Here is a 24,019-nt window from a genome sequence, read left to right as displayed (position 1 = left end):
ACCACTAGCCCCACCTCTCCTAGCTCTGGTTGAAAAGGGGCAGAGAAGAATTCTGATTGCCCCTATCTGGACCAATCACTGTGGATGTGGACCAATCACTATATTTCCACAGTAGAGGGAGAGCATTCAGTTCCAGGCTGTCCACGGGGCATCATGTCCAGAGAAGAAGGAATCATTAGTCAGAAAGAGGCATAGAAAATATCTCTCAACACATGAGAAGAAATGCCCTTTTGGTACTCTAAGAACATAGAGGAAAAAGGATATTGTGAAAACTTGGCAAATAGCTTTTCATACACCAAATAACTTTTTTAAAAAATATTTTATTTATTTATTCATGAGAGGCAGAGAGAGAGGCAGAGACACAGGCAGAGGGAGAAGCAGACTCCCCACTGAGCAGGGAGCACAATGTGGGACTCGATCCTAGGACCCTGGGATCATGCCCTGATGATCCCAGATGCTCAACCGCTGAGCCTCCCAGATGCCCCAAATAACTTGTTTTATAAAGAGAGGAAACACCAAAAGTCACTATAGGGTTCAGAAACATTGTTTTTATAATTTTTAAATAAATTCATCTGTTGGCTAATGTTTCTTTTCAGCTCTTACATACACTGTCTCTCTTCCTTTACACACACACACACTCTCTCTAACACACCATTGTGCAAGTCTCAGGATACAAAATAAAAGATGAGGTTTCTGTTCTGAGCAGCAATTATGTGTCCTCTTTCCCTCTTGATGTTCACCTCTGCTGCACGAAAATTCTAGTTGAATAGCTCATCATGTTAATGCAATACATGTGTCGCTGCAAGTACACTTGCTTTTTCCAACTATAAGGTCTTCCTGAAGGTCCAAGTGTTATTCCTTCGGTCCAGTGTGTTGTATTCTTAATAGAGCGGAAGGAACCACAATATCTTGCCACATTAAGGAATAGTAGATACAGAAAACATTTCACTGCAGGGGCGCCAGAGTGGCTCAGATGGTTAAGTATCCGGTTCTTGCTTGTAGCTCAGGTCATGATTTCAGGGTCATGAGATTGAGGCCCACGTGCTGGGCTCAATGCTGGGCGTGGAGACTGATTCTCTCTCTCCCTCTGCCTCTGCCCCTCCACTGCATGTTCTCTCTCTCCCCCTCTCTCTCTTGCTCTTAAAAACAACAAAAAATGTTTTGTTGTAGTTCACGATGACACCCTTACCTATTTATTGGTTGATACCAATGCTGATTGGAAAGGAGCTAGCTTCAGTATTATAGACTAACAACCTCTTAAAGGACAACCATCTTTCACACGACGCTCTGCAAGTCTTGCAAGTCTTTGCAAGACTCTGGCCAACAATCCTCTCTGCTCTGTGCTGCTTCTCTGAAGATGCCCCTCTCTGGCTTTCTTTCACCCTCCAACCCAGAAAAAGGCCAACCTCCTCCTCTAGAAACAGCTTACATTCCTCCTCTCTCACTCAAGAAAAGGAAAATCTATCTTTCTGGCCTCTTTTAAGGAAAAATGTAGCTGAACCCCAATGCAATTTGACCCATTATCTAATTCCAAGCGGTTTCTTTTTTTTAAACATTTGTCATCCTTCCACCCCTTTTGTGTGTCTCCCAATATCAAATGTGAAATTTTTCACCACAGGGCACTTGACCTCGCCTACCCGACTTTCCTACCTTGCGTGGCTGCTAAGGAGTGACTCAGGTCACAGGACTCCAAAAGTTCTCACCTCGGCGAGTAAGGATCAAGTTGTCTTTGTAAGGTGTTCGTGGGATCACTTAGGACCTCAGTAACCACCACCACACTCCCGAGAGAATCGATAGCTGTTTTAACTCTTTATCAGAGTGTTAGCGTGCTGGGAAACATCATGTTTAGCTTTCTGTAAGAAAGGAACATTTTTTCAGGAGCACTGCAGAACGGCAGCGAGCACGGGTCCATAAGGCCAGTCACTTTGCTTCTCTAGTCTCCTGGTCTGTGAAATAACAGAAGAACTGATCTCACAGGCTATGCTGGTGAGGATTCAGTGAGCTGATCCACGGAAGGGGCTTGGAACCTGCTGGAAACCTAGGAAGTGCTCGGTGTTAGTGCTGTGACTATGCCTAGAGTTCATCTCTGTGCAGTAGCTGGGTGCCCCCAGGAGAATACTGAGCCTCTGGCAAAGCATCTGCCTCTGGGCAAAGCATTTACCACTGTTTGGGCAACACACTTAATTTCAGTGTCTTTGGATATAAACGTGGCAATAACATCACCTGCTCTAGCGATAGGACAGGGGAGTTGCGAGGGTCAAAAAAAAGATAATGGCCTATGAAAGTAGTCTATAAACACGAAACCCTTATTATTACTCCTTGTCATCTGTGATTTGGTTTCCTTGTACAACTCTGACACTAATTCTGGCTTTTCCAATGCCACCAAGAAATTCTCCAACACCAGCTGGGTGTCCCACAGTTTAACTCAATTCTACACTCTCTGGAGGCAGCATCAGATCCCACGGGTGAAGGGCTCATGAGTGCCCGCCCCCTATCCCCACTTCAGATGCCAATCACAACTCCAGGTTCTCACCTGCTCTTCTGACCAAGTAACCTAGAAATCAGAGGTTCCTATGACTGCCCCCCCAACATTCCATTAATTTGCTAGTGTGGCTCTCCGATCCCAGAGAAACATTTTACTTACTGGTTGCTTATAAAAGGACAGAATTCAGAAGAGCCAGATGGAAGAGATGCGTAGGGCAAGGAACGGGGGAGGCGGAGGGTGTGGAGCTTCCATGCTCTCTGAGTGTGCCATTCTCCCCAAATCTCCACGTTCACCTACCCAGAAGTTCTCTGAACCCCATCTTTTGGGTTTTTATGGAGGCTTCATTACATAGGCATGATTGATTAAATCACTGACTACTGGCAAATGAATCAACTTCCAGCCCCTCTTCCTTCTCCCCAGGTCACATGGTTGGTTTTCCTGGCAACCAGGCCCTGTGCTTTTTTTTTTTTTTTTTTTTAAATTTGACAGAGAGAGAGAGAGAGAAAGAGAGAGAGCGCATGCACAAGCAGGGAGGATAGACAGGCAGAGGGAGAGGGATAAGCAGGCTCCCTGATGAGCAAGATGCTCCATCCCAGGACTCCAGGATCACAACCTTAGCTGAAGGTAGGCCCATAACCGACTGAGCCACCCAGATGCCCCTACCAGGCCCCATCCTTAGATACAGTCTAAAAGTCACCTCATGAACATGCTCAGGAGTGGCCGAAAGGATTTGTTATGAATAACAAGATGTCCTTATTGCTCTTATCACTTAAGAAATAATAAGGGTTTCAGGAGCTCTGCCAGAAAGAAGGACAAAGACCAAATATTTATTTCTTGCTTTGAATCACAACATTATACCTTGTCATTGGCTCCCAAATCTCCCTTAATGACGAAGTCCCTCATTTAACTTATGCTAGTTTGAGTTTGTTTTCTATCATTTGCAACCCCAAGAACAGGTCTGGGAGATACTCAGCATCTGTTAAGTCTTTATCATATTTATTTTATCCTGACAGCAGAAACAGGGTTTCTGGATCAGAGGCAGACTGACTATTTACTTAAAAAAAACATCTTTACCCTCTGTCCCATTTTACCCCAATGCAGTAAGGTGAGTGTCACATTGCAAACATAAAGGGGACCTGGGGGTGTCTGGGTGGCTCAGTGGGTTGGGAGTCTGACTCTTGATTTCAGCTCAGGTCATGATCTTAGGGTTATGAGATCGAGCCCCACTTTGGGCTCCACACTCAGTGGGGAGTTTGCTTGAGATTCTCTCTCTCCCTCTCCCTCAGCCCCTCCCCCCACTCGTGCATGCAATCTTTCTCTCTCTCTCAAAATAAATAAATCTTTAAAGGGGATCTACTCTATAGGAGAGGAATCCCCAAATTATAAATTTGGTGCTTTATAGGATCTACTGCATACCTACCCCTTCCCCTTCAGGGAGGGAGAGAAACTAACTTAACAGAAACAAATCCTCTCTGGGGAGAGAAGGGGCAGATGGTCCCTATGTATTACAACACACATACATGAAAATAAATGAATGGCAAACAAATGGCTTGAGGGAAGATGAGCCTGTATCTCTCTCTGAAATAATTCACTATCTCTGTCTTCCAAGGAATGGTGACACTCCTTAAACCTAGGATACCAGTAAAGTTTGCTCAGAAAGCCCTGGCCAGTCAGAAACATGAAGTATTCACATTGTTTCCTGATAGCAGGTGGAATTTTTAAAAAAGATTTTATTTATTTATTCATGAGAGACACACAGAGAGAGGCAGAGACATAGGGAGAGAGAGAAGCAGGCTCCTCATGGGGAGCCGGATATGAGACTTGATCCCAGGACCCCCCCTTCATACCATGAGCTGAAGGCAGATGCTTAACCCTGAGCCACCCAGGCATCCCAAGCAGGTGGAACTGATAGGACTTGGTGCCTGAATTTGGGTGGTGAGGTTGACCCTAAGATTTCTGGCTAGGGAGTTTCTGTATGGTGAAGCTCTCTACTGGGGTAGAAGATATGGAGGAAAGCTAGGAGAACAGGGCTGTTTTGAGGGGGTAAGCGGGGAGGTTCACGGAGTGGTGTATGATGACTTCATCATGGGACAAGTTGAGTCTGAGATGCTAGAGGGTCATCCAGATGGAGATGCCTGGCCAGCAGTTGGGCTGAATTTCAACAGCAGATCTGGGCTGTGGATATGGCAGTGGGGGTCCTTCATAGGCAGTGCTGTGAGACGGCCGTGGGTATGACTGCAAGGGCAATGTGTAGTATAAAGGACAGAGGACAGAACCCAGAGTTGGTCGACATCCGGGTTTCAACAAGCAGTGTGCACAGCGCAGAGCAGGGACCTTCAACTGCTGGGCCCATGCCACTCGGCGTGCGGACTGTTATCGAACAGGTCTGCTCACCCAGCTGTGAATCTAGGGCGAGAAATGAAGCAGAAATCCATCATTCCCTGAGGCTGATGGAAGCTGCTAGCAAACTGTTATATATCTTCAGAATTCCCCAAAGCAGGGCTACCTGGGTGGCTCAGTCGGTGAAGCATCTGCCTTCAGCTCAGGTCATGATCCCGGGGTACTGGGATGGAGCCCCATGTCAGGCTCTCTGCTGGGTGAGGAGTCTGCTTTTCCCTCTGCCCCTCCTCTGCTCATGCTCACTCTCTCTAATTAAAAAAAAATTTTTTTTTCCAAAGCAGTGGTTTACAAGCCTATGTTTTCAGCAACAGCTGGGGAAGTGAGTTTAAAGAAACACCAGCACTAGGTTTTATTTACCTGGAGAGGTTCTGAGTCTGATTGCTCTATGGTGGGGCCTGAATGCGTCAGCTTTTCCTGCCTGTAGGTGATACTGATGTGCATCGGGATTCGAGTTCTGAAGTTACAAGCACAGGATCTTCCTACAAGAGCCACTTAATTATGGTATGGAGAGGGTGCTGCCATGTATTACAAAGGAATTAGTCTTTGTAGCCAGTAGCAAATAAATTATGAATACTGGGCATCTGTCTCAAACTTACTGCTATGGAAGCAGTGCGCTCATACATATTTCTAGACTGATGTGTAAGGAGTTAGCACCTTTGCTGAGCCCCCTGGTTAACAACAAACACTGAGAAAATCATCGTACTTGCACAAAGGGAGAGGTTGCTCAGCTGAAGCATGCAGAGAGTGATAAGCATGGGAAAGGAGAGAGATCTTGCTGTTTGGTCTACCATTTTCCTAAAAAGCAGCTGGGAAGCAGCTGGTATAACCAAAAAATGATCATTGTTACATGGTAGCAACAGGATTAGGGAACTGGAAGATTCAAAGAATCATTAAGAGGAATAAGAACTTCTGGGGCACCTGGGGACTCAGTCAATTAAGTGGCCAATGCTTGATCTCAGCTCAGGTCTTGGTCTCAGGGTCGTGAGTTCAAGCCCCCATTCTACTTAAAAAAAAAAAAAAAAAAGTGGGACGCGTGGGTAGCTCAGTGGTTGAGCGTCTGCCTTCAGCCCAGGGCATGATCCTGGAGACCCGGAATCGAGTCCCACATCGGGCTCCCTGCAGGGAGCCTGTTTTCCCTCTGCCTGTGTCTCTGCCTCTCTCTCTGTGTCTCTTATGCATAAATAAATAAAATCTTAAAAAAAAAAAAGGAAGAGTAACAACTTCCATTTTACTGCAATTTTCAGTTTACAAGGAACTTTAATATTTATCGTCTCACTTGAACACCACCCACTCAGCTCTGCTGCTTACGTAACAGGTACACTGTCCCCTTCTACAGCCGCAGAGGTCAGTCACCTGTCTGATCCCAGAGCCAGGTCTGATGCCCAGATGCCCTGAGTCCAAGTCACGGTTTTTCCCACAGCCTTAAAATATTAATTGGCACGGCTTACAATGCCTTCTGCTCCGATAATGAAATATGTATTGTACACAGGATGTGAACAGATGGCAGAGCGTGTGGAAGAGCTGGCCAGAGAGGGCAGGGGATGGAGAAGTGGCCCGAGGAGGTGGATGCACACAGGGCCTGGTATCAGGATGGGACCCTGTCCTGTGATTGGGCCTGAATGTCTGTGTCCTCCTCAAATTGCTACGTTGGAATCCTAATGCCCAAGGTAGTGGCGTCAGGAGGTGGAGCCTTGGGAGGTGCTTAGGTCATGACAGTAGAACCCTCACGAATGGGGTTCGTGCCTTTATAAGAGAGGCCCCACAGAGCTCCCTACCCCTCCTGCCATGTGAGCACCAGAGAAGATGCCAGCTGTGAGCCAGGAAAAGTGTGTCCAGGCTGGTGTCCTGATCTCAGATCTCACCGGACCAGGCTGGTGTCCTGATCTCAGGTCTTTTGGCCTCCAAACTGAGAGAAATAAATGTTTGCTGTTCATAAGCCACCTAGTCAATGTGTGTTTCTTATAGAGACCCCGGAATGGACCGAGACGCCCCGTGTGGTCACTCACTGCGTGGAGCGGTCATCTCAACGCTTTCGGCTCCAAGTCCTCCCACGTGAGATGATCCAGGCTCTTGCATGGTCCACAGCCTCCGGTGCTCTCACTTCTGTTCACTGTGCTGAAGTGTTAAAGGTCTTATGGGAATTCTTAGCCAGCTAGCAGGTATGAGAACACTTACACCAAACAAGTCACAATCACTGTACAGAATGACAAAAATATTAAGCAGGGATTTGGGTATTTATGTCCAGAGCTTTGAAAATACAGTTTTCAGGGAGAGGGGGAGGCTTGTGATGTCTACTTCACCTAAAGAGCTTCGCTGGATCTCTCCCACAGCTGTTACGTCAACTGCTCCTCCACTGCCCACCTTCCTATTCCCTGGATCCTGAAAACCAACCTGCTTCAACAGGTTCTCCATGATGTCAAGGGTTGTCATAAAAGTCCTCAAACATACTTGCAACTTGCTTTAATTATTATGTCAAAATAGCCAACAAGAAGTCACGGCAAAGGCACAAACTTCCAGTTAAAAATTAAGTCAGTCCTGGGGATGTAAGGAAGAGCCCAGTGACTACAGTTAATACTGAATAGTGTTTCTGAAAGTTGCCAAGAGTGTAGATCTTAAAAGTTCTCTGCCACAAGAAAAAGTATTCGGTAACTATGTGCGGTGATGGGTGTTAACGAGATTAACATCCCGATTACTTCACAATAGGCACAAATACAGAAATCATGCTGTGCAACTAATATAATGTTCTAAGTCAGTTACACCTCAAAAAAAAAAAATCTAAAGACAAAAGAAATTATGCAATTGCAAAATAGTTGAAAACTCATCGGGGATCCCTGGGTGGCTCAGTTGGTTTAGCGCCGCCTTCAGCCCAGGGCCTGATCCTGGAGTCCCAGGATGGAGTCCCACATCAGCTTCTCTGCATGGGGTCTGCTTCTCCCTCTGCCTGTGTCTCTGCCTCTCTCTCTGTGTCTCTCAGGAATAAATAAATAAAAATCTTAAAAAAAAAAAAAGAAAACTCATCACACATTTCTATCTGTAGCTATACTCATTTTTAATCCCCTCGTCCTCCAAATACAGAAGTCAGCAAGAACAAAATTTAAAAGAGGATGGGGCACCTAGGTGGCTCAGTCGGTTAAGTGTCTGAATCTTGATTTCAGCTCAGGTCATGATCTCAGGGTCCTGGGATCAAGCCCCACATTGGGTTTTGCACTGATCATGGTGCCTGCTTAAGATTCTTTTTCCCCCTCCCCCTACTTTCCCTCTCTCCCCAAATATATAAATAAATCTTTAAAAAAATAAGAGTATAAACACATCATATAAAGTTTATCAGACTTGTTGGCCTGTTTATTTTTAGGTTTGTGGGCTATTTCCTTTCTGGTTCTGGTCTATTTTCTGGGTGCTTTGCTTCACTATTTTAGCATTTAACTGTGCTAGTTTATACTAAATAAGGTTCGAAAGGCACAGGGTCTGTGCTATTTAAATAGTGTTGTGTATCTCCTAGCGTGGTTTAGGACACACTCTTTCATTAAGTCTTCCCAAGTCCTGCAGCGACCTGCACCAGGACAAGGAATGTGGTCTTTTTTTTCTAGTGAACACTACCAACTCACACTAAAGTCGGACTAGAGCCTGGAAAGCAATTGCACCTAGTTTTTTACTTTTTATCCCAAGTAGAGGCTTTCATGTGAGCTTTGAAAAGCAAGAGACCAGGTGATGGAGTCAGGCAGACCTTTGCTCATAGGCTGCCACCTTCTAGCTAGTGGCATGCTAGGGCACATTTTCTTTCTTTTCCTTTTTAAAAAAGGTTTTATTTATTTATTTTTAATTTTTATTTATTTATGATAGTCACACACAGAGAGAGAGAGAGAGAGGCAGAGACATAGGCAGAGGGAGAAGCAGGCCCCATGCACCGGGAGCCCAACGTGGGATTCGATCCCGGGTCTCCAGGATAGCGCCCTGGGCCAAAGGCAGGTGCCAAACCGCTGTACCACCCAGGGATCCCAGTTTTATTTATTTATTTGAGAAGCAGAGAGACAGAGAAAAAAAGCAGTGGGGAGAGGCAGAGGGAGAGAGCAAGCAGCAGACCCCTGCTGAGCAAGGAGTCCGACGTGGGGCTTGATGCCAGGACCCAGAGATCATAACCCAAGCCAAAGACAAAGGTTGACTGAGCCACCTAGGCAACCCTGGGGCACACTTTCGAGAGAGGACTCGAAATGTCAGGAATTTTGCAAGTCAGTGTTAGATAAAACCATTCTTAAAAATTATATTCAGGTTTACAAATAATTTAATTTAAAAATATAATACACGAATAATTTAATTAAACATGACATAAAAAACAAAGGTACTAATTACTTAAAGCACATCCTGTCCTATTTACAGTCCATTCCTGTTATCAGTGGTAGTCATGTTCTGTAAAACTGCCCCGAACACTGAATTTGAGTACAATATTAGAACCACTGTCATCAGGGGAATTACAGGGTTAGGATCCTGGGAGTCTCTGGTCACATTTTCACTAATGATCAAAACACCACCTCGTTTTGTTTGTGTTTCTGTTCAAAGACGTCTTATTTAATAAATATTGTTGATACATTAACGTTGAACTCATAGCCAACGTCCCTATGACTCATGCGTGAACAACGCTAATCTCAAATTTCTCGTATTCTCAAATTTCTCATCACTCTGCGTGTCTGCGAATGACTGCGAGAGCACAGTGAGGATTGATTTCGGGGTTACAAGTAAGTTTTAGCAAGTGGGCAGATTTGCAACTATGGAATCCCCAGATGAGGCTCCTGACCATGTACATCTGACCATGCTCTTGGGGTTGTTTCCCTTTACTGTGTCTTTTTGGTGGAAATACAACCCTGGCTACTGTGCATCTCTTTCCACCTCTTGTGTGCGGTGATATCACCCTGTTGTTTGAAATTGGCCACATGGGAGCATTTACACCATGGAAACTGGTAAATGCTCCAAGTAGAAGCTTCACCTGCTGATTGTCTAAATTTAAGAAAGAGATGGAGAAAATGTTAATAATGCAGATTAAACTTGTAACATACCATGTCTGGAACCATTACATTGAGAATAGCCCCAAAACAAAGGAAATACTACTCCAGCGGTCACTTTTAGCTGCTTCAGCAAAGAAGTCACTCAGTGATCGATGAACAAGTGAAGTTCTGACATGTTTCTCTTCCTTGTTTTAGTTCCATGTTAATCATTAATATAAAAACACACATAAATAGATGTTCATGTCAGAAGTACATCCTCTTAACAACTGCAACAGGTTGGCTGTGACAAAAATCAACGAAAGCATTCTGTGGGAATCACGTGTGAGATGCAACTTACAGTTATGTATTTGATTGTGATTTGCAAGTCGTGTCCCTTACATCCTTTATGAGGAACATTTATGACTTTAAATGCATTTATTTCCAGAGAGCTGGTTGCTTAAGCAACGTCCCACTGATTCTAGCCAAGTGGCCTCAACTATTTAACTCCCAAGCCCCAATCTATTGGGTAGTGGGGGTAAAATAGAGGGCGAACATAAATTCCTCACAAGGTTTTGAGAAATGATTGTATGGTTGTCTCTGACATACGGTTTCTAGTGTGGGGACTCCACACACGTCCGCCCCACCTCTTGGCTCACCTTGTCGGGAGAACAGAGCCAGTGTCCGAGCCATCGCTGTGCACACCTGCACCACGTTCCGGGGCTGCCCTGGACAGCCAGCTGTCTGTCTGTGTCTGTACCAAGGAGGTGAAAACTCACCACTAGGTGGCATAGCAAGACATCCTTGAGGGCTTTTCGTTCTTCGGGCATTATAATTGATTCGTAATAATGAGACGTATTTTACCCTTACCAGGCTAGAATGAAAATAAGTGAAATGTTTAAAGTGCACAGCCCCAGTGCTCTGTCTAGACAGCTCTAGTCTGCTGATCGGTGTTGGCACCCCGAGCAAAAACGTTATTCTCTGAGCCTGTTTTGGACAAGCATAAAATGAATTAAGCTTCACTTTTGGCATAGCCAATTTTCTTTCAACGAACGCACTGCCTCGTCTTCCTAGGCACACAGTGTCTCGTGACCACAGCTGGCTGCTACCTCCATCACGGTGGTGGGACCAGGTATGTCCAGCCTAATGAGGAGGAGTCAGAAAAGCCCCTCTCCCTCCAACCTTCCCACCAAAGCTCCCATACTCTGTTCTGGCGGTAACCTGTTACCTGCTTTTCACAGGTAACATGCATTGTAAATCAGGCCTTTCTGGAAACCGATGCTTTAATAAGGAGGTGACTGCATTGGCAGCAACGTTTAGCAGGGTTGGAAAGGGCTCAGTCTTCCAGCATTTTCTCCATCATCTATGTCCTGGCCCTGGGTATTCTTGGAGAGGCCACTTCTTTGGAAAGCAATTGACAAATGGCTTTTAGGAGTGAAGTCTGCATGGGCTCACCTGCCACCTACTGGTGAGAATGGTCACCCCCAAACAGTTCCTCACGTGTTAAACCACAGACTCCTATCTCTTTAGATGCCCCAGCACTTTCAGGAAATCTCAAATGTTCCCCCTGCCCTGACCCCCACAAAAAGCAAAATACATCAACCTTTGAGAATTAAAGTGATAAAAATCAGCTTGATTAGTTTTCTGTCCATGCGGATTCAGGAATAAAGATTTTGTAATGAAGCTGTTACTGTAAACATAGCTAGCTTAATGTGTTCTATGCTCTGATGTCTCCATTAATGGTTTTTACCAATAGTTTCACCCATCTGGGATGGTTCTGGTCATTTTAATGAAACCTTTCGAAGCTATTCCAAGTGGATCAATATTGAACATGATAGAAAACGCCAGTTTGTTTGTTTGTTTGTTTGTTTTTGTAGAGTGTAGACATTTCTCCCTGACTGAAACACAACAAAATGTTCCCTTGTGTTCTTGAATAAAACTAAATAAACACAAGGTGGATTTTAACCACAGTGTAAATTCCTAGGTGTCTACTCTGGAGTCTTTGATTAGAAGTTCAACAACCAGCATTTCAGACTACCAGGGAATGAAGAGCAAATTCTTCATAGCAATTCTGAAACAACAAATAATGGCTCAGAATGAATGAAAAGGACCACAAAATAGTTTTTTTTTTTCTTCAGCATTTATTTTGAATTTTCATTTTTTGGATAACCAAGCAGCTCTGTAAGGAGAATGCACAGAAGAGTCATTCTGGCACTTTTGGATAGTACATACGATTTCTGTAATAGTCACATTCACTTGCTCAGTCCATACTCCACGTCTGGTGAGCAAGATCAGCCCATAGGATTCCCGAGTTAATACATAACCGTATATACAAACAGCCAATGAAACCATAATGGTGGCTAGTGGCCGAAGGGATGGAGGAAGGAAGGGGGAATCTCTAAAGTGTCCTCTAGTCTATCTTAGCTCAACAGAATCCACACCACACATGGGAACTAGAGAGAACACTGCGGTGAAATGAGAATTCGGAGCACAAACGGGCACTTGGCAGCATGCAGTTTAAAGAAAAGGGGTATCATTTAATAACTTTATAAAATCCAGGCAGTTCAATTAAAGGAGTTGAGAAAGAAAAAGAAGAAGAAGAAGAAGAAGAGGAGGAGGAGGAAGAGGAGGAGGAGGAGGAGAAGAAGAAAGGTGAGGGACTGTTGTTGTCACTGTAAAAAAGGCACTTGGAGTTAATGGGACCAGAATTTGAAGGACTCTCAGCTGATAAAAACTTCAGTACGATTTCATTTAAAAGGCTTGGATGTTAAGAGATGACACTCAGGAGTTCCCGAAAGGAGACGCCGAAATAAACCACCGAGAAGCAGAACAGATGAAAATGAATAAAATCTTTACAACCAAGTCGTGTGGGTTTTTTGTTGTTGTTGTTAAAAAAAAAAAAAAAGCAAACCCGAAACGAAACCTAACCAACGCAAGACACCTAAGCAAAATAAGAGCACGAAGCAGCGATGCATAGCTTTCCTTTGAGATAATGCATACCTCGAGACACTAAGTGCTAAGCTAATTTCTCAATAATAACTTCACAGGAGCCTTATCGTGATAAAATGGATTCAAGCAATGTGAAGAGTTTCATCTGCCCCCAGGATCTGAGGGAGAGCCGAGGTTATCAGCAGAACCTAGCAACATCACCTGTGGTTTCTCCGCGGGGGTGGACGCGTCCGAGACGCCGAGCAACACTCGGCCGCCGCGGTCAGCCACCTCCCTGGAGGCGAGGCGCCCGTTAGCATCATCCCTTATTCTGAGTAATAACTTGAATTCCTTTCTCTCGTGGGCACGGTGGACCGTGATGCAGTGAAAGTCCACGTCCCCGGATGCCGCCGTCTGACGCCTTCCACAATCAGGTCAACGCTTGGGTAAGAAAGAATTTTTTGGCAACTGTATCCTATTCCGCCGTCGGGTGGCTCTGCGGTGGCTCATTTAATGTTGAACGCCATCAGGGGCCTCTCCTCCCGTTTCTGCCACGGGCTCTTCTTGTCTTCTCCTTGGTCCTCCTCGTCCTCCTCTTCGTCGTCCTCCTGAGCAGATCTCCTCTGTTCGGGACTGGCTAGTGGCTCCGGGGGCACGTCCGAAGTTCGTTTTGTCGTCTCCTCCTGCAGGCTGGGCAGCTGGCCGCCGCTCCGCCGGCCAGAGCCATCCAGCAAGCAGCGCAGGGCACTGTCCTCCGGGGTACAGACGGTGGTGCCACACTCACTGCCGCTTTGGTCCATGTCGTCTAGGTACACGAGCTGCGTGTAGGAGGCGCTGTCCGCGGCCCTCGGCTCCTTCTGCGGGTGCTCCTGGACAGCTGGGTGGTTCTGCGCAAGAGACAAGGGGTCTCCTCTTCCCTTCCGGGCAGATTTTGGTTCATTCATATCCACGCCAGAATCCAAGCTGGCATCATTGCTTCCGTTCCTCCCAGCTCTTTGGAGATCAATGTACGAATGTCTGACGTGCGCGTTGGACCTGCCGTCCAGGGAGACGAACCAGGCCCGGGGGTGTGGGAGTGGCTTCCCGCCCCCAAGTTCCATCAGAGCCTTCTCGGTCAGGAGCTGGACCTCGCTGTTCATCTGAGCCAAGGCTGCATCGTTCAGGGATGCTGGGATGGAGAGAGACTCTGACATGGACGCACCTTGCGGCGTCCACTCCCGGGTGCCTGCGTCCTGCAAGTGCTGCTGGGAGATCGCCTGGCAGGACAGGGGCTGCGCCTGGATCTGAGAGGAGGGGTGCGGGAAGATCCCTGCGTGGGGACTGGAGAGCTCAGCCTGCAGTCTTTCAATCTCCAGCTGCTGGTCAGCCGGAACGACCAGGGGCTGGCCCACATAGGTATGGTCCCCCGGGAGTTTCATGTAGTGAGCGGGGATGACCAAGGCAGGTAATACCTTTCTGTAAACGCTGTCATTGACCTGGTCAACCGAACTACAGCAGATCAACTGGCCGGGCCTGGGGAAGGACGTGGGTCTCTCCAGGTGGTCTACTGATCGCGACATCATGCACTCTGTGGGCCTGCGGTCCAGCAGCTGCTCCTTTTCGGGAGATGAAGGCGCGGGGTACATATGTTCCTGAATGGTGAGCTTGCTGCCGGTGGGAATATGGTTCACAGAGGCCTGAGCGTCTCTGTCCTGCTTTTCAAACAAAGGCTGGGAAAGCATGGCGTTGTAGCTCCTCCTGTATTCGCTGTTGCCGGGGGACTCACAGCCCTCTCTTTCCACAGATTTCCTGGGCTTCAAGGGGAAAATCTCCACAGACTTATGGTACTCTTTTCCCAACGTCCCACTTGGTGTCAGGTTATCAAAGGAGATTTGGCTTTTGTCCTCTTCCTTGTGAGAGAGAAGCTCCTCCCGAGAGCTGAATTCTTGCGAGGTGCTGTAGGAAAGCTTCAGCATGGGGGTGTGCATGTCCACTTCTCCGTTGGAAGACATCATCTCTAAGTGGACCCCGCTCATCAGCTCCTTGGGCCCTGGGGCGTCCGGGCGGCCGTGGCTGGTGACCGCCAGCGGGCCAGGGAACTCGGACTCCCGACGAGAAAACAGCAAGTTGATGTGAGACATGGAAGTCGACTGATCCCTTTTGGAACTCTCCAGGGCTGCCGGAAGTTGTAGTTTTCTGTGGTGCTGACGAGGTTTCAAGCACTTCCGCCTGCGACCAGAGATAAAATCCAAATGCAAAGATTAAAGCATCTCATAGCAGTAGAGTTCCATGCAAAATCCCAATTCTCAGCTCCCACAGGAAGAAACAAAACAACTAACCAGCAACCAGAGGCCTTCTCCCCCCACACCCTCCGCCTTATTTTGATTCAGAACAGCATCACCTGCAGGCTGTTATATGTTCAACCAAGTTCCGCATTCACAAGCGGTCACCCAACAGTCGACAACAAACATGCTCAGAAATGCAACAGCCAGAGGCATCAAAATAAGATTTTTAGCTCTGCTTTGTCCTTGAGAATATCATCTCTTAATCAGGGTTCAGGAATATTCTGAATGAATCGTGACACTGTCAAACTTAAAAAAAAAAGTAAAAAAACAAACAAAACCCCCCTTCTGAGCAACCTTATAAAACAGCATGCCCCCCACATCATGTTCACTTGTTCACACTTTAAGGACAAATGTTCAGTTCTTAGGTATTTTTTCCATGAGGAAAAAAAGGACCTTGATTCAGAGAGAGAAAGAAAAAAAAAAAAAAAAAAAAAAAAAAAAAGGCCTTCATATCAGTGCTTGCCCAAGAAATTCCAAATTAAAAAAGATATTGCCCAAAAGGTAAAACTTTACCTGCAATAATATAAAAGGAGACACAGCAAAACCAAAAGTATGAAAGCCATTCCTCCTAAAATGGCCAAAAGAAACACCGTGTGATACGTGGTAATGTCCTGTGTGACAACGGGACCTAGAAGGTCAGAAAAGGGTATTTTAGATTGGAGAACACCTTTTTAGGATAAGAGGGACACTAATCTGAGAGCATGTTTTCCCTACTCTTCCTGGGTGGGGCGGGGAGTGGGGACCAGATGCAAACACCCTTTAGATGACGTGCTTACAGATCACCATAATTTCACTCGATGAAAAGGGATTACCAGGATGATCCCTGGAGCAGCTGTGGCCAGGAGAGCCTGAATACTCAAATCCTAAATGCAGTGTCAAGGGTGTCCCCTTGCCCCGGAAGAGAGCCGCATTCGGTAGCATGCTCAGCATTCTAAAGACATGATCTTTTAATAAAAGTAAAAGGATGCATGATAATATAATGAGTGGGACGCTTAGAGAGACGGCCTGAATATCTGGGGATTTTGTACTGCAGGAGAAAAAAAAAATCACAAGATTTTATTCTCATTCTCCTTGGATAATTATTCCTGCGTGGAGGGTCCTTTGCCTAAAGGAATCAGTTGAAATGTATGAAACAAATCGGCTGTGACTTAAAAAAAAAATCTACAGCTTATTATGGGTTGTCAAGTGTTTCTAAAATGCCTTCCATTTTTAAAAATAAAATTTTCCCCTACAGTGCCTTTTCAAAATGGCTAACCTGACGTGGCCACTGAGCTCTTCGGAATTTACAGACGAGGAACCAGAGATAAACATATTTTCTTCTTAATTTACGTTATAAAGAATCCCAAAAGGGAGTTTAACTTACTCTTTATGTTCAATAAATAACAGTAAGAATCTATCTTAATGGCATTGACAACAGATCGACAGCAACAATGAAAACCTTCCCAAGTTCTAATATTTGAGAGACATATTGGTGTCCAGGCACTCAGGCAGTTCATCCATAGATGGGAAGGAAGGAATGTGGTTTTTTATTATGTGGTTTTTCAATATATTTTTCATTATATTTTCCAGATCAGTATGGTTATGATCACTGTGCACCATAAACACCCATTTACTTACTGATTCTTGATATCTTAAGGGATAGATTCCTTCAAAAATCTTTGGAAGGAGACCATTACAGAGCTAGATAAACCCAAGGAGGTGTACAAATTTTTGAAAATAGTGACATTACTTAAGTTCAAAAGGTACCACTATTCTCTCCCAAACATAATTCACTTCAATGGGGTAAGTGGAGTTAATATGAACACAAGTCGGAAAAATAATTTACAACTATATACTGTCTTAATCGTTCAGAGAAACATTTTTTTTCCCCCTGGAGATGACCCCCAGAGACATGGCAATGCCCTGGCAGGAGCCACCAAGAAATCCAATGTACACATAAAAATCATTCCCAAAGAACTCAAGCTCAATCCTTTAAGTACTTAAAACATGTTATTATCTTAACTTCTGCCAATGGAAGTCTCTAGAAAATTCACAGCCGTACTTAATTTCCTTCTTAACTGGAGAATGAAAGAAAAAGCCCTAATTATTTTCCTGTTGGTTTTGGGCTCATGAAGGCACAGCCTCACTGTAATTTGTTTTAATAAGAGGGATGGCTGTAAGGTTACTATTATATGTGTTTTTACATTAAATGCCACCAGGGGCTGTTATGTATGCTTTTTATAGATTTTTGTCTCTTCCTTCATTGCTAGGAAGGGTTGGTGGACCTACAGCAAGCAGTTCTTTCTCCCCTCTTTTCAAAGTATCTATTAATCGGTGGTGTGATGGACAAACTGAACACCACAGTTGTCTGAAATAGATCTCAAATGAAAGTTAACTGTAATGTATGGGCTTTGTGGCCTCTTCTTGGGTAATTTAGGAATTTATTTTCTTTCCTTCCTTCCTCTTAGTCATATCCTAGATATTTCAGATTTGGAGACTGAAGCATTTCTGTGCCTGGTTCACACCTCTCCTGCTACAAGAATACTATCACAAAGGGAAATGCAGATGCTTAAAACACAGAAATGAAATGGACATTTTCTCAGTACAGGAACATAAAGTAAATGGGACAGATTTTTCAACACCTCCAACAAATCAGTTACTTTGGGAGTCTGAGTGTTTATTCCAGCAATAATTCCACTGCTAAGATATTTTGGACTCCTTCATCATGGGAGACACTTCATCATTGCACATTTTGACCTAGCCCGAATACCTACTTTATTCACCAGTCTTGGCTGTGCATGACTTTTAGATATGTCTAAAGAAAAATCAAAGGGACCCTCTGAGCATAAAGATTTGCCACCAATGAAATGTTTCACTAGGGAAGGCAGTCCAAGTGATACAGACTCTAAAGTCATTCTGAGCAACAGAAGCCATCACTGGAAAGAATTCTCCAAAGATGACTATTTTAAGAAACAATTCTAGAATATTCATTGGGATAACTGTGGGCATATAGGTCAAAAAATTGTTTTTTTTAGTCACACTTTAAAAAATATGAGTTAATGCACATACCCTAAATGGAAATGAATACTACTCTAGGACACAAAGCAACTGGATTGTTTTCAACTGGATTGTTTTTAGGCCTTTAGGAAATGCCAAATCAAGCTTTTTGCCCCAAGAAGGCTCCAACGGTGACTGTCTGCTGGCCATTCTGAGGAGTGCCCTTCCCCACATGTTCTTACAACAGGCCACAGCTGTTTCTGGAATTAGGGAGGAGGTCTAAACCGCCTCTGTGGGCTTCAGATGAGGAATTCCCTATGGCAGCTGTCTGAGCAAAACAGAGACTAGACAGGAGTATGTTCTGTGCATTATGCTTATTCTAGATGGGAGAGTTGCAACCAGAACTCCCCCACCCCCACAAAATACCTTAGTTCTCATTTGATTTTCAGACTTTCAACTTTTTAAAAAGTAATCGCTCTGCCCAATGTGTGGGGCTTGAATTCATGATCCGGAGATCAAGGGTCACATGCTCCGCCAACTGGGCCAGCCAAGTGCCTTTTTCAACCATTTCTGAGTAAGATGTGATCTCCCTCCTGATGTAATTTTCAAAAGCATACTTAGCTGGAACCCTCAAAAAAAAAACCAAAAAAAAAACCCAATGCCCACCACCACGGGTATTGGCTTCATGTTACCTGGGTTGGGAGGAGACATGGCTGCCACCCAGTACCCCAACTGGGGGGCAATGTATGTCCACGTCCGCTGACTACCTTCCTGGTGCACAAGGCCTAGACCGCTCTTCAGCCACGTTCCTGTGGGATGCAGAGAAAACTTCAGCTGTACACACACTAAACTCCTATTTTAGGCTTACACATATTGTACCAATAACCTTAAACGTCACGTTTGTAACCCATCAGGTAGCCAAGACAGTCCAAATGTCATCAAGGGATGGCATAAGCTTTCTGTAGATTCTTTTCAATTTTTTTTTCAAGATTTTATTTATTTACTTGAGACAGACGGGGAGAGCACAAGTGGGGGGAGGGACAGAGGGAGAGGCAGATTCCTTGCTGAGCTGGGAGCCCATGCGGGACTCGATCCCAGAACCCTGGGATCATGACCTGAGCTGAAGGCAGATGCCTAACAGACTGAGCCATCCAGGTGCCCCTCTTTTCAACTATTTTCAGGGAAGACGGAAACTTTGGTTTTTCCTTCACCATTCTGATTAAATTACTTTCAACCACTTTCTCAGACATCCCTGCTTCCAAACACAGATAATTCTAACAGAAAGCTTTGGAGTTTAGAAGTAGAATGAAGGTGGCAAGACAAGGGCTGGTGGGAGTAGAAAAAAGGAGGAGGGGGGAATCTAGCACTGTTTATATTCTTCAATCTCAAGAAAATAAGCAAATTTCCTATCCAAAATTACACACTGGTTACATCAGAATTACTTAGGGAAGTTTAAAAAAATACATATAGATTTCTTGGTCTCATTTTTGCAAATTCTAACCCAGTAAACCTGGTTTAGGTGAGTATTTTATTTTTTTAAAGATCTTATTTATTTTGAGAGAGACAGAGCGAGCATGTGTGGTGGGAGGGGGGGAGCAGGTCAGAATCCCAGCAGACTTCCTGCTGAGTGCAGAGCCTGACCTGGGGCTTGATCTCACCACCCTGAGATCATGACCTGAGCCAAAATGAAGAGTTGGACACTCAACTGACCGAGCCACCCTGGCGCCCCTTAGGTTTTTTTTTTTTTTTTTTTAATATTTTATTTATTTATTCATGAGAGAGAGAGAAAGAGAGACAGAGACACAGGCAGAGGGAGAAGCAGGCTCCATGCAGGGAGCCCGATGTGGGACTTGATCCTGGACCCCAGGATCATGCCCTGAGCTAAAGGCAGACGCTCAACCGCTGAGCCACCCAGGTGTTCCCTCTTAGATGAGCATTTTAAAAAGCTTCCAGTTGATTCCAGTGCTGGGAAACACCGGTATGTCCTGTGCTGTGCTGTAACGCTGTGCTGCTTTCAATTATTAATAAGTATTTAACATTAATGTGCACCTACTACATACAGGCCGATCATAACAGATATGTTTTATATGCATTGTCTATAACCCCACAGCAACTCTATACAGAATAGGACTTATTTTCTCCTTTCGGATGAGGACACTGGAGACTGGGGTGGTATGGAACTCTTCTAAGGTCCCTCGGGGTACAGAACAGACTGTCTGTCTGTCCATCCTCAGGGCCAGTGCTATTTCTTCTGATCTACCCTGCTGAATCTCCTATAAACCTTCCCAACGTTTGATGACTTTCTCCCTTCTTAAGTTTTCTAGATACAGACCCGATGTCCAAGGTCGTTTGGCTGATACCTGTCTCACCGGCAGAGAATGTTGCTTGGAAGCCCGTGATGGTGGCTAGCGGCATCAGGCAAGGGAGAGGGCTGGTGGAGCCCTGCAGCAGGGCCCCCCACCCCAGCCCACCAGGTTCCCACCTCAATGCCCAGGCAGCCTGCTCCGATAATCTCCCACTACCTGAAATGGCCACAGGTGCAACCGTGTCCCTTGCAGGCCTAAATGCACCAAACCTGCCCCAACCACTTCTCCCCTCTGGTCTCCAGATCCTTGCCTTTCCTAGGAGATGGCAACACTGGACACTTCTCCCCACCCAAGAGACAGTACTTGGTGCTGTGGCTAGGGCCTATCAGTTGCCATAGCAACATTCAAATGCGGTGGGTGGGTGGAAAGGTGCCTGTGGCAAAGCCTCCAATCTCGCTCACCTCCTCCTCAGTTCAGAAGGCAAACAAAGGAGGACTGCAGGAGAGGCTAGGTGTCAGCCGGCACCTGGCAGGGTCAGACTTTCCCGTGCAACAGGCTGAATCGTGGCTGGAGAGGATTGCCATTCACATTAGGCGAGAACACAAACTAGGAAGTCTCTCAAATGAGTATGAGAACAAGGAGGCCTGATTCAGATTAATTTGCTGAAAAACACCAACCCGGAGATGATTGAGCTACTCGGAGCATCACTCAGTCCTGTGGAGCGTTAGAAACACAAGGCAGGCCGACAATGGCTTCACTTAAGATAGGGCCCCAAGCCCGTAAACCAAGGCTTCATACCTAACCTAACTGTACTTGCAACTCTGCAGGTATGTAACCTTGAACCAGTCAACCCAGAATTTCCTGGTCAATACCAGGGAAGCTCCTGATAGACCCCTGCTGCTCCCCTTAGGGGGGCAACCTTGCCTCAGTGCATTTCTTGCTAATAAAGTCCTTCTTCTTTTTTAAAGTCCTTCCTTCTTTGATTGATGCCCTCTCGGTCTTTAAAAGCCTTTCTCCTGTTCAGCTCAGCAGGGCTCCTCCCGTCTCCTTGCTAGATGGGATGCTGCCCAATTCATGAATCATTTAATAAAGCCAATTAGATCTTCAAGTTTGCGCCACTGAATTTTGTTTTTTAACGAGAGCTCCCCGAGGAAATGGAAACACGGGAACTTTGGCGCTGGCTAAGGCTTTCCAGGTTTAGGAAGAAAGCTTCCCTAAAGGTAGAGGGCTGAGTGTTGGCGGCCGTTTCTGGTTTTCTGCTTGGGGATCCCATGCCGGAGGTCCCCGACTTCCACACCCCACCCCGTGCCCCCTGGCGCTCTCCCCCAACGCAGCCCTGCCAGGGTCTCCACCTCGGCTAGGAGGGTGGCATGCACTCTTTGGTTTGCAGTTTTTCCCAGGGTGGATTCTTGAGTCAACGCTCTGCAAACTCAGTGGATACCAGGTTAAGGCTGAAGGGACCCAGACAGAAAGACCTGGAGCTCATGGGTCCTAATTGCTGTTCATTCAAACCTAACTTGCTAAGTTGCCTCCGCCTTCTACAACACAAGCACATCGACTGGAAAAACACTTACTTTTTTGTTTTGTTTTGTTTTTTAAGATTTTATTTATTTATTCACAAGAGACACACAGAGAGATGCAGAGACAGGCAGAGGGAGAAGCAGGCTCCATGCAGGGAGCCCGATGGGGGACTCGATCCTGGGACTCCAGGATCATGCCCTGAGCCAAAGGCAGATGCTCAACTGCTGAGCCACCCAGGTGTCCCTAGAAAAACACTTCTAAAATATCTCCCAGCCAAACAGTGGCGGCCTGGTGAATGGAGCCCCCCACTCTCACTCCCCAGCTAATACGTCCTCCCCGGCCAGCCTGGAGGGTCCCAGCTCGGCAGCGGTGGCGGTGGTGCCAGCAGGAGCCAGAAAGGCCAGTGACTGGCGAATGGGCCGCTGCTTTGCACGCCTGCTTTGGGAGGACAGGGAGGGCGGAGGAGGCTTCTGGATGAGTCAGGTTTTGAAGAACCAGCAGCTGGGGCTGGGGGAGGAGAGGACACCAGGAGGAAGAGGAGGAGGAAGAGGTGTGCAGGAAGGCAAGGGAAGCGCAGCTTGGAAGATGCCTGGGGATGCGATGGAGGCAGGGAGGGACAGGCTGGAAAGGAGTCTACTGTCTGCCTGGGAAGGGCTGGGAAGGGCTTTGGATGCCATTACAAATGGTATGAAGGTTCCTTAAAAAGTCAAAAATAGAACTACTCTGTGATCCAGTAATTGCACTACTGGGTATTTACCCCCTAAAAAACACTAATTCAAAGGGATACATTCACCCCCATGTTTATTGCAGCATTATTTACAGTGGCCAAATCATGGCAAACAGCCCAAGTGTTTATTGATAGATGAGTGGATAAAGCAGATGGTGTAAATCTATCTACAATGGAATATTAGTCACAAAAAGAATGAAACCTTGTCATTTGCACTGACACGGATGGAGCTAGAGCGTATAATGGGAAGTGAAATAAACCAGAGAAAGACAAATACCATATGATTTCACTCATACGTGGAATTTAAGAAACCAAACAAATGAGCAAAGGAAAAAAAGAAGAAAGAGAGACACAAATCAAGAAACAGACTCTTAATTATAGTGAACAAACTGCTGGTCACCAGAGGGGCGGTGGGTGGGGGCGATGGGTAAAACAGATAAAGGGGATTAAAAGTACACTTATCAGGATGACCACTGGGTAACATAGAGAATTGTTGAGTCACTACGTTGCATACTTGAAACTAAGATAACACTGGATGTTAACCAGCTGGAATTAAAATAATAAGCTTAATTTAAAAAAAGAAAAAAATGGGCCCTGGAAGTGGAGGCACGGTGCTCTCAGAGCTCCTGTCCCCACCTGTGCCCTCTAGCACCTCCCTCAGACCCTCAGCTTCTCGAACATCCGCTCACACAGTGTACATTTGACCTAAGTCTGTGGCTTTGCAGGGCCACTGGTGCTCTCCTCTCCCACGCTGCTTCTCTCTTCCAAAAACCTACTTCTTTCAAGAATCTTTCAAGATTCAAGTCCCGTCATGTGCTCATCTTGAGTGTCTCCAGAACTCCAGGATCTCCCCATGCCTCGGCACTCCTAGGGCATGTCACTGTGTTACTTTTCCAGAAAAGACGTTACGTCAGTGGCTAACGTGTTGGCAGACCTCTTGCCTCCTCTCTCTGCCTGTAGGCTCCAGGAGTTGGGGCCCGGGTCCTATCTTCCTTTCATCTTCTTCCCAGCACCAAGAAATATCCTTGGCATAGGAGCTCAATAGTATTTGAGAATGACTGCAGGTTCGACATGCAACCCCAAAACTAGCAGATGACCTTCTGTGAAAAGCTGGGTGTGGTTGTCAGGAAAGAGCTCCTTACAGAAGTGTGGGTAAAATTCAGACTGAAGGGAACAAAGCCAGCCGGGAAAGAGGCATTTATTTTGGCCTAAGTTTTCTGCAAAATGCACACATCTTCAGTGAATCAAGGGTGACACTATCTCAGGATTCAAACAGTCATGCTGTTATTGGCAAAAGCCATTTCCAAGCTTTCCGCGTTCTGTGGGAGGAAAGAGGCTACGGGGAATAGGAGAATTAATGAATTGTGTGCAAGGACATA

General features: G+C 45.8%; 1 protein-coding gene and 1 long non-coding RNA gene across 4 annotated transcripts in view; both read right to left on the bottom strand.

Moving 5' to 3' along the window:
* Positions 1-1,239: 1,239 nt before the first annotated feature.
* LOC118353876 (uncharacterized) lies at positions 1,240-7,328 on the bottom strand. The gene is made up of 3 exons (XR_004813406.2): positions 7,186-7,328; positions 6,892-7,079; positions 1,240-1,853 (listed from the first exon to the last, which is right to left on the bottom strand). It is a non-coding gene; the product is annotated as an uncharacterized LOC118353876 (long non-coding RNA).
* A 5,420-nt stretch (positions 7,329-12,748) lies between these two features.
* The window catches only part of FAM171A1 (family with sequence similarity 171 member A1), a 131,230-nt gene continuing 119,959 nt past the window's right edge, over positions 12,749-24,019 (bottom strand). For all 3 annotated transcript variants that reach the window (XM_025445603.3, XM_025445604.3, XM_049100437.1), the window contains 3 exons: positions 18,779-18,895; positions 15,624-15,738; positions 12,749-14,994 (listed from right to left, as the gene is read on the bottom strand). In XM_025445603.3, coding sequence (XP_025301388.1) covers positions 13,293-14,994; positions 15,624-15,738; positions 18,779-18,895 — 1,934 coding nt within the window. In that variant the 3' untranslated portion in view covers positions 12,749-13,292. The remainder of the gene's footprint in view (positions 14,995-15,623; positions 15,739-18,778; positions 18,896-24,019) is intronic.

The sequence above is a fragment of the Canis lupus genome, chromosome 2, assembly GCF_003254725.2.
Source record: "Canis lupus dingo isolate Sandy chromosome 2, ASM325472v2, whole genome shotgun sequence".
NCBI classification, from domain to species: domain Eukaryota; kingdom Metazoa; phylum Chordata; class Mammalia; order Carnivora; family Canidae; genus Canis; species Canis lupus.
The sequence above is the reverse complement of the archived record's forward strand: the minus strand, read 5'-3'. Positions and strand labels throughout refer to the sequence as shown.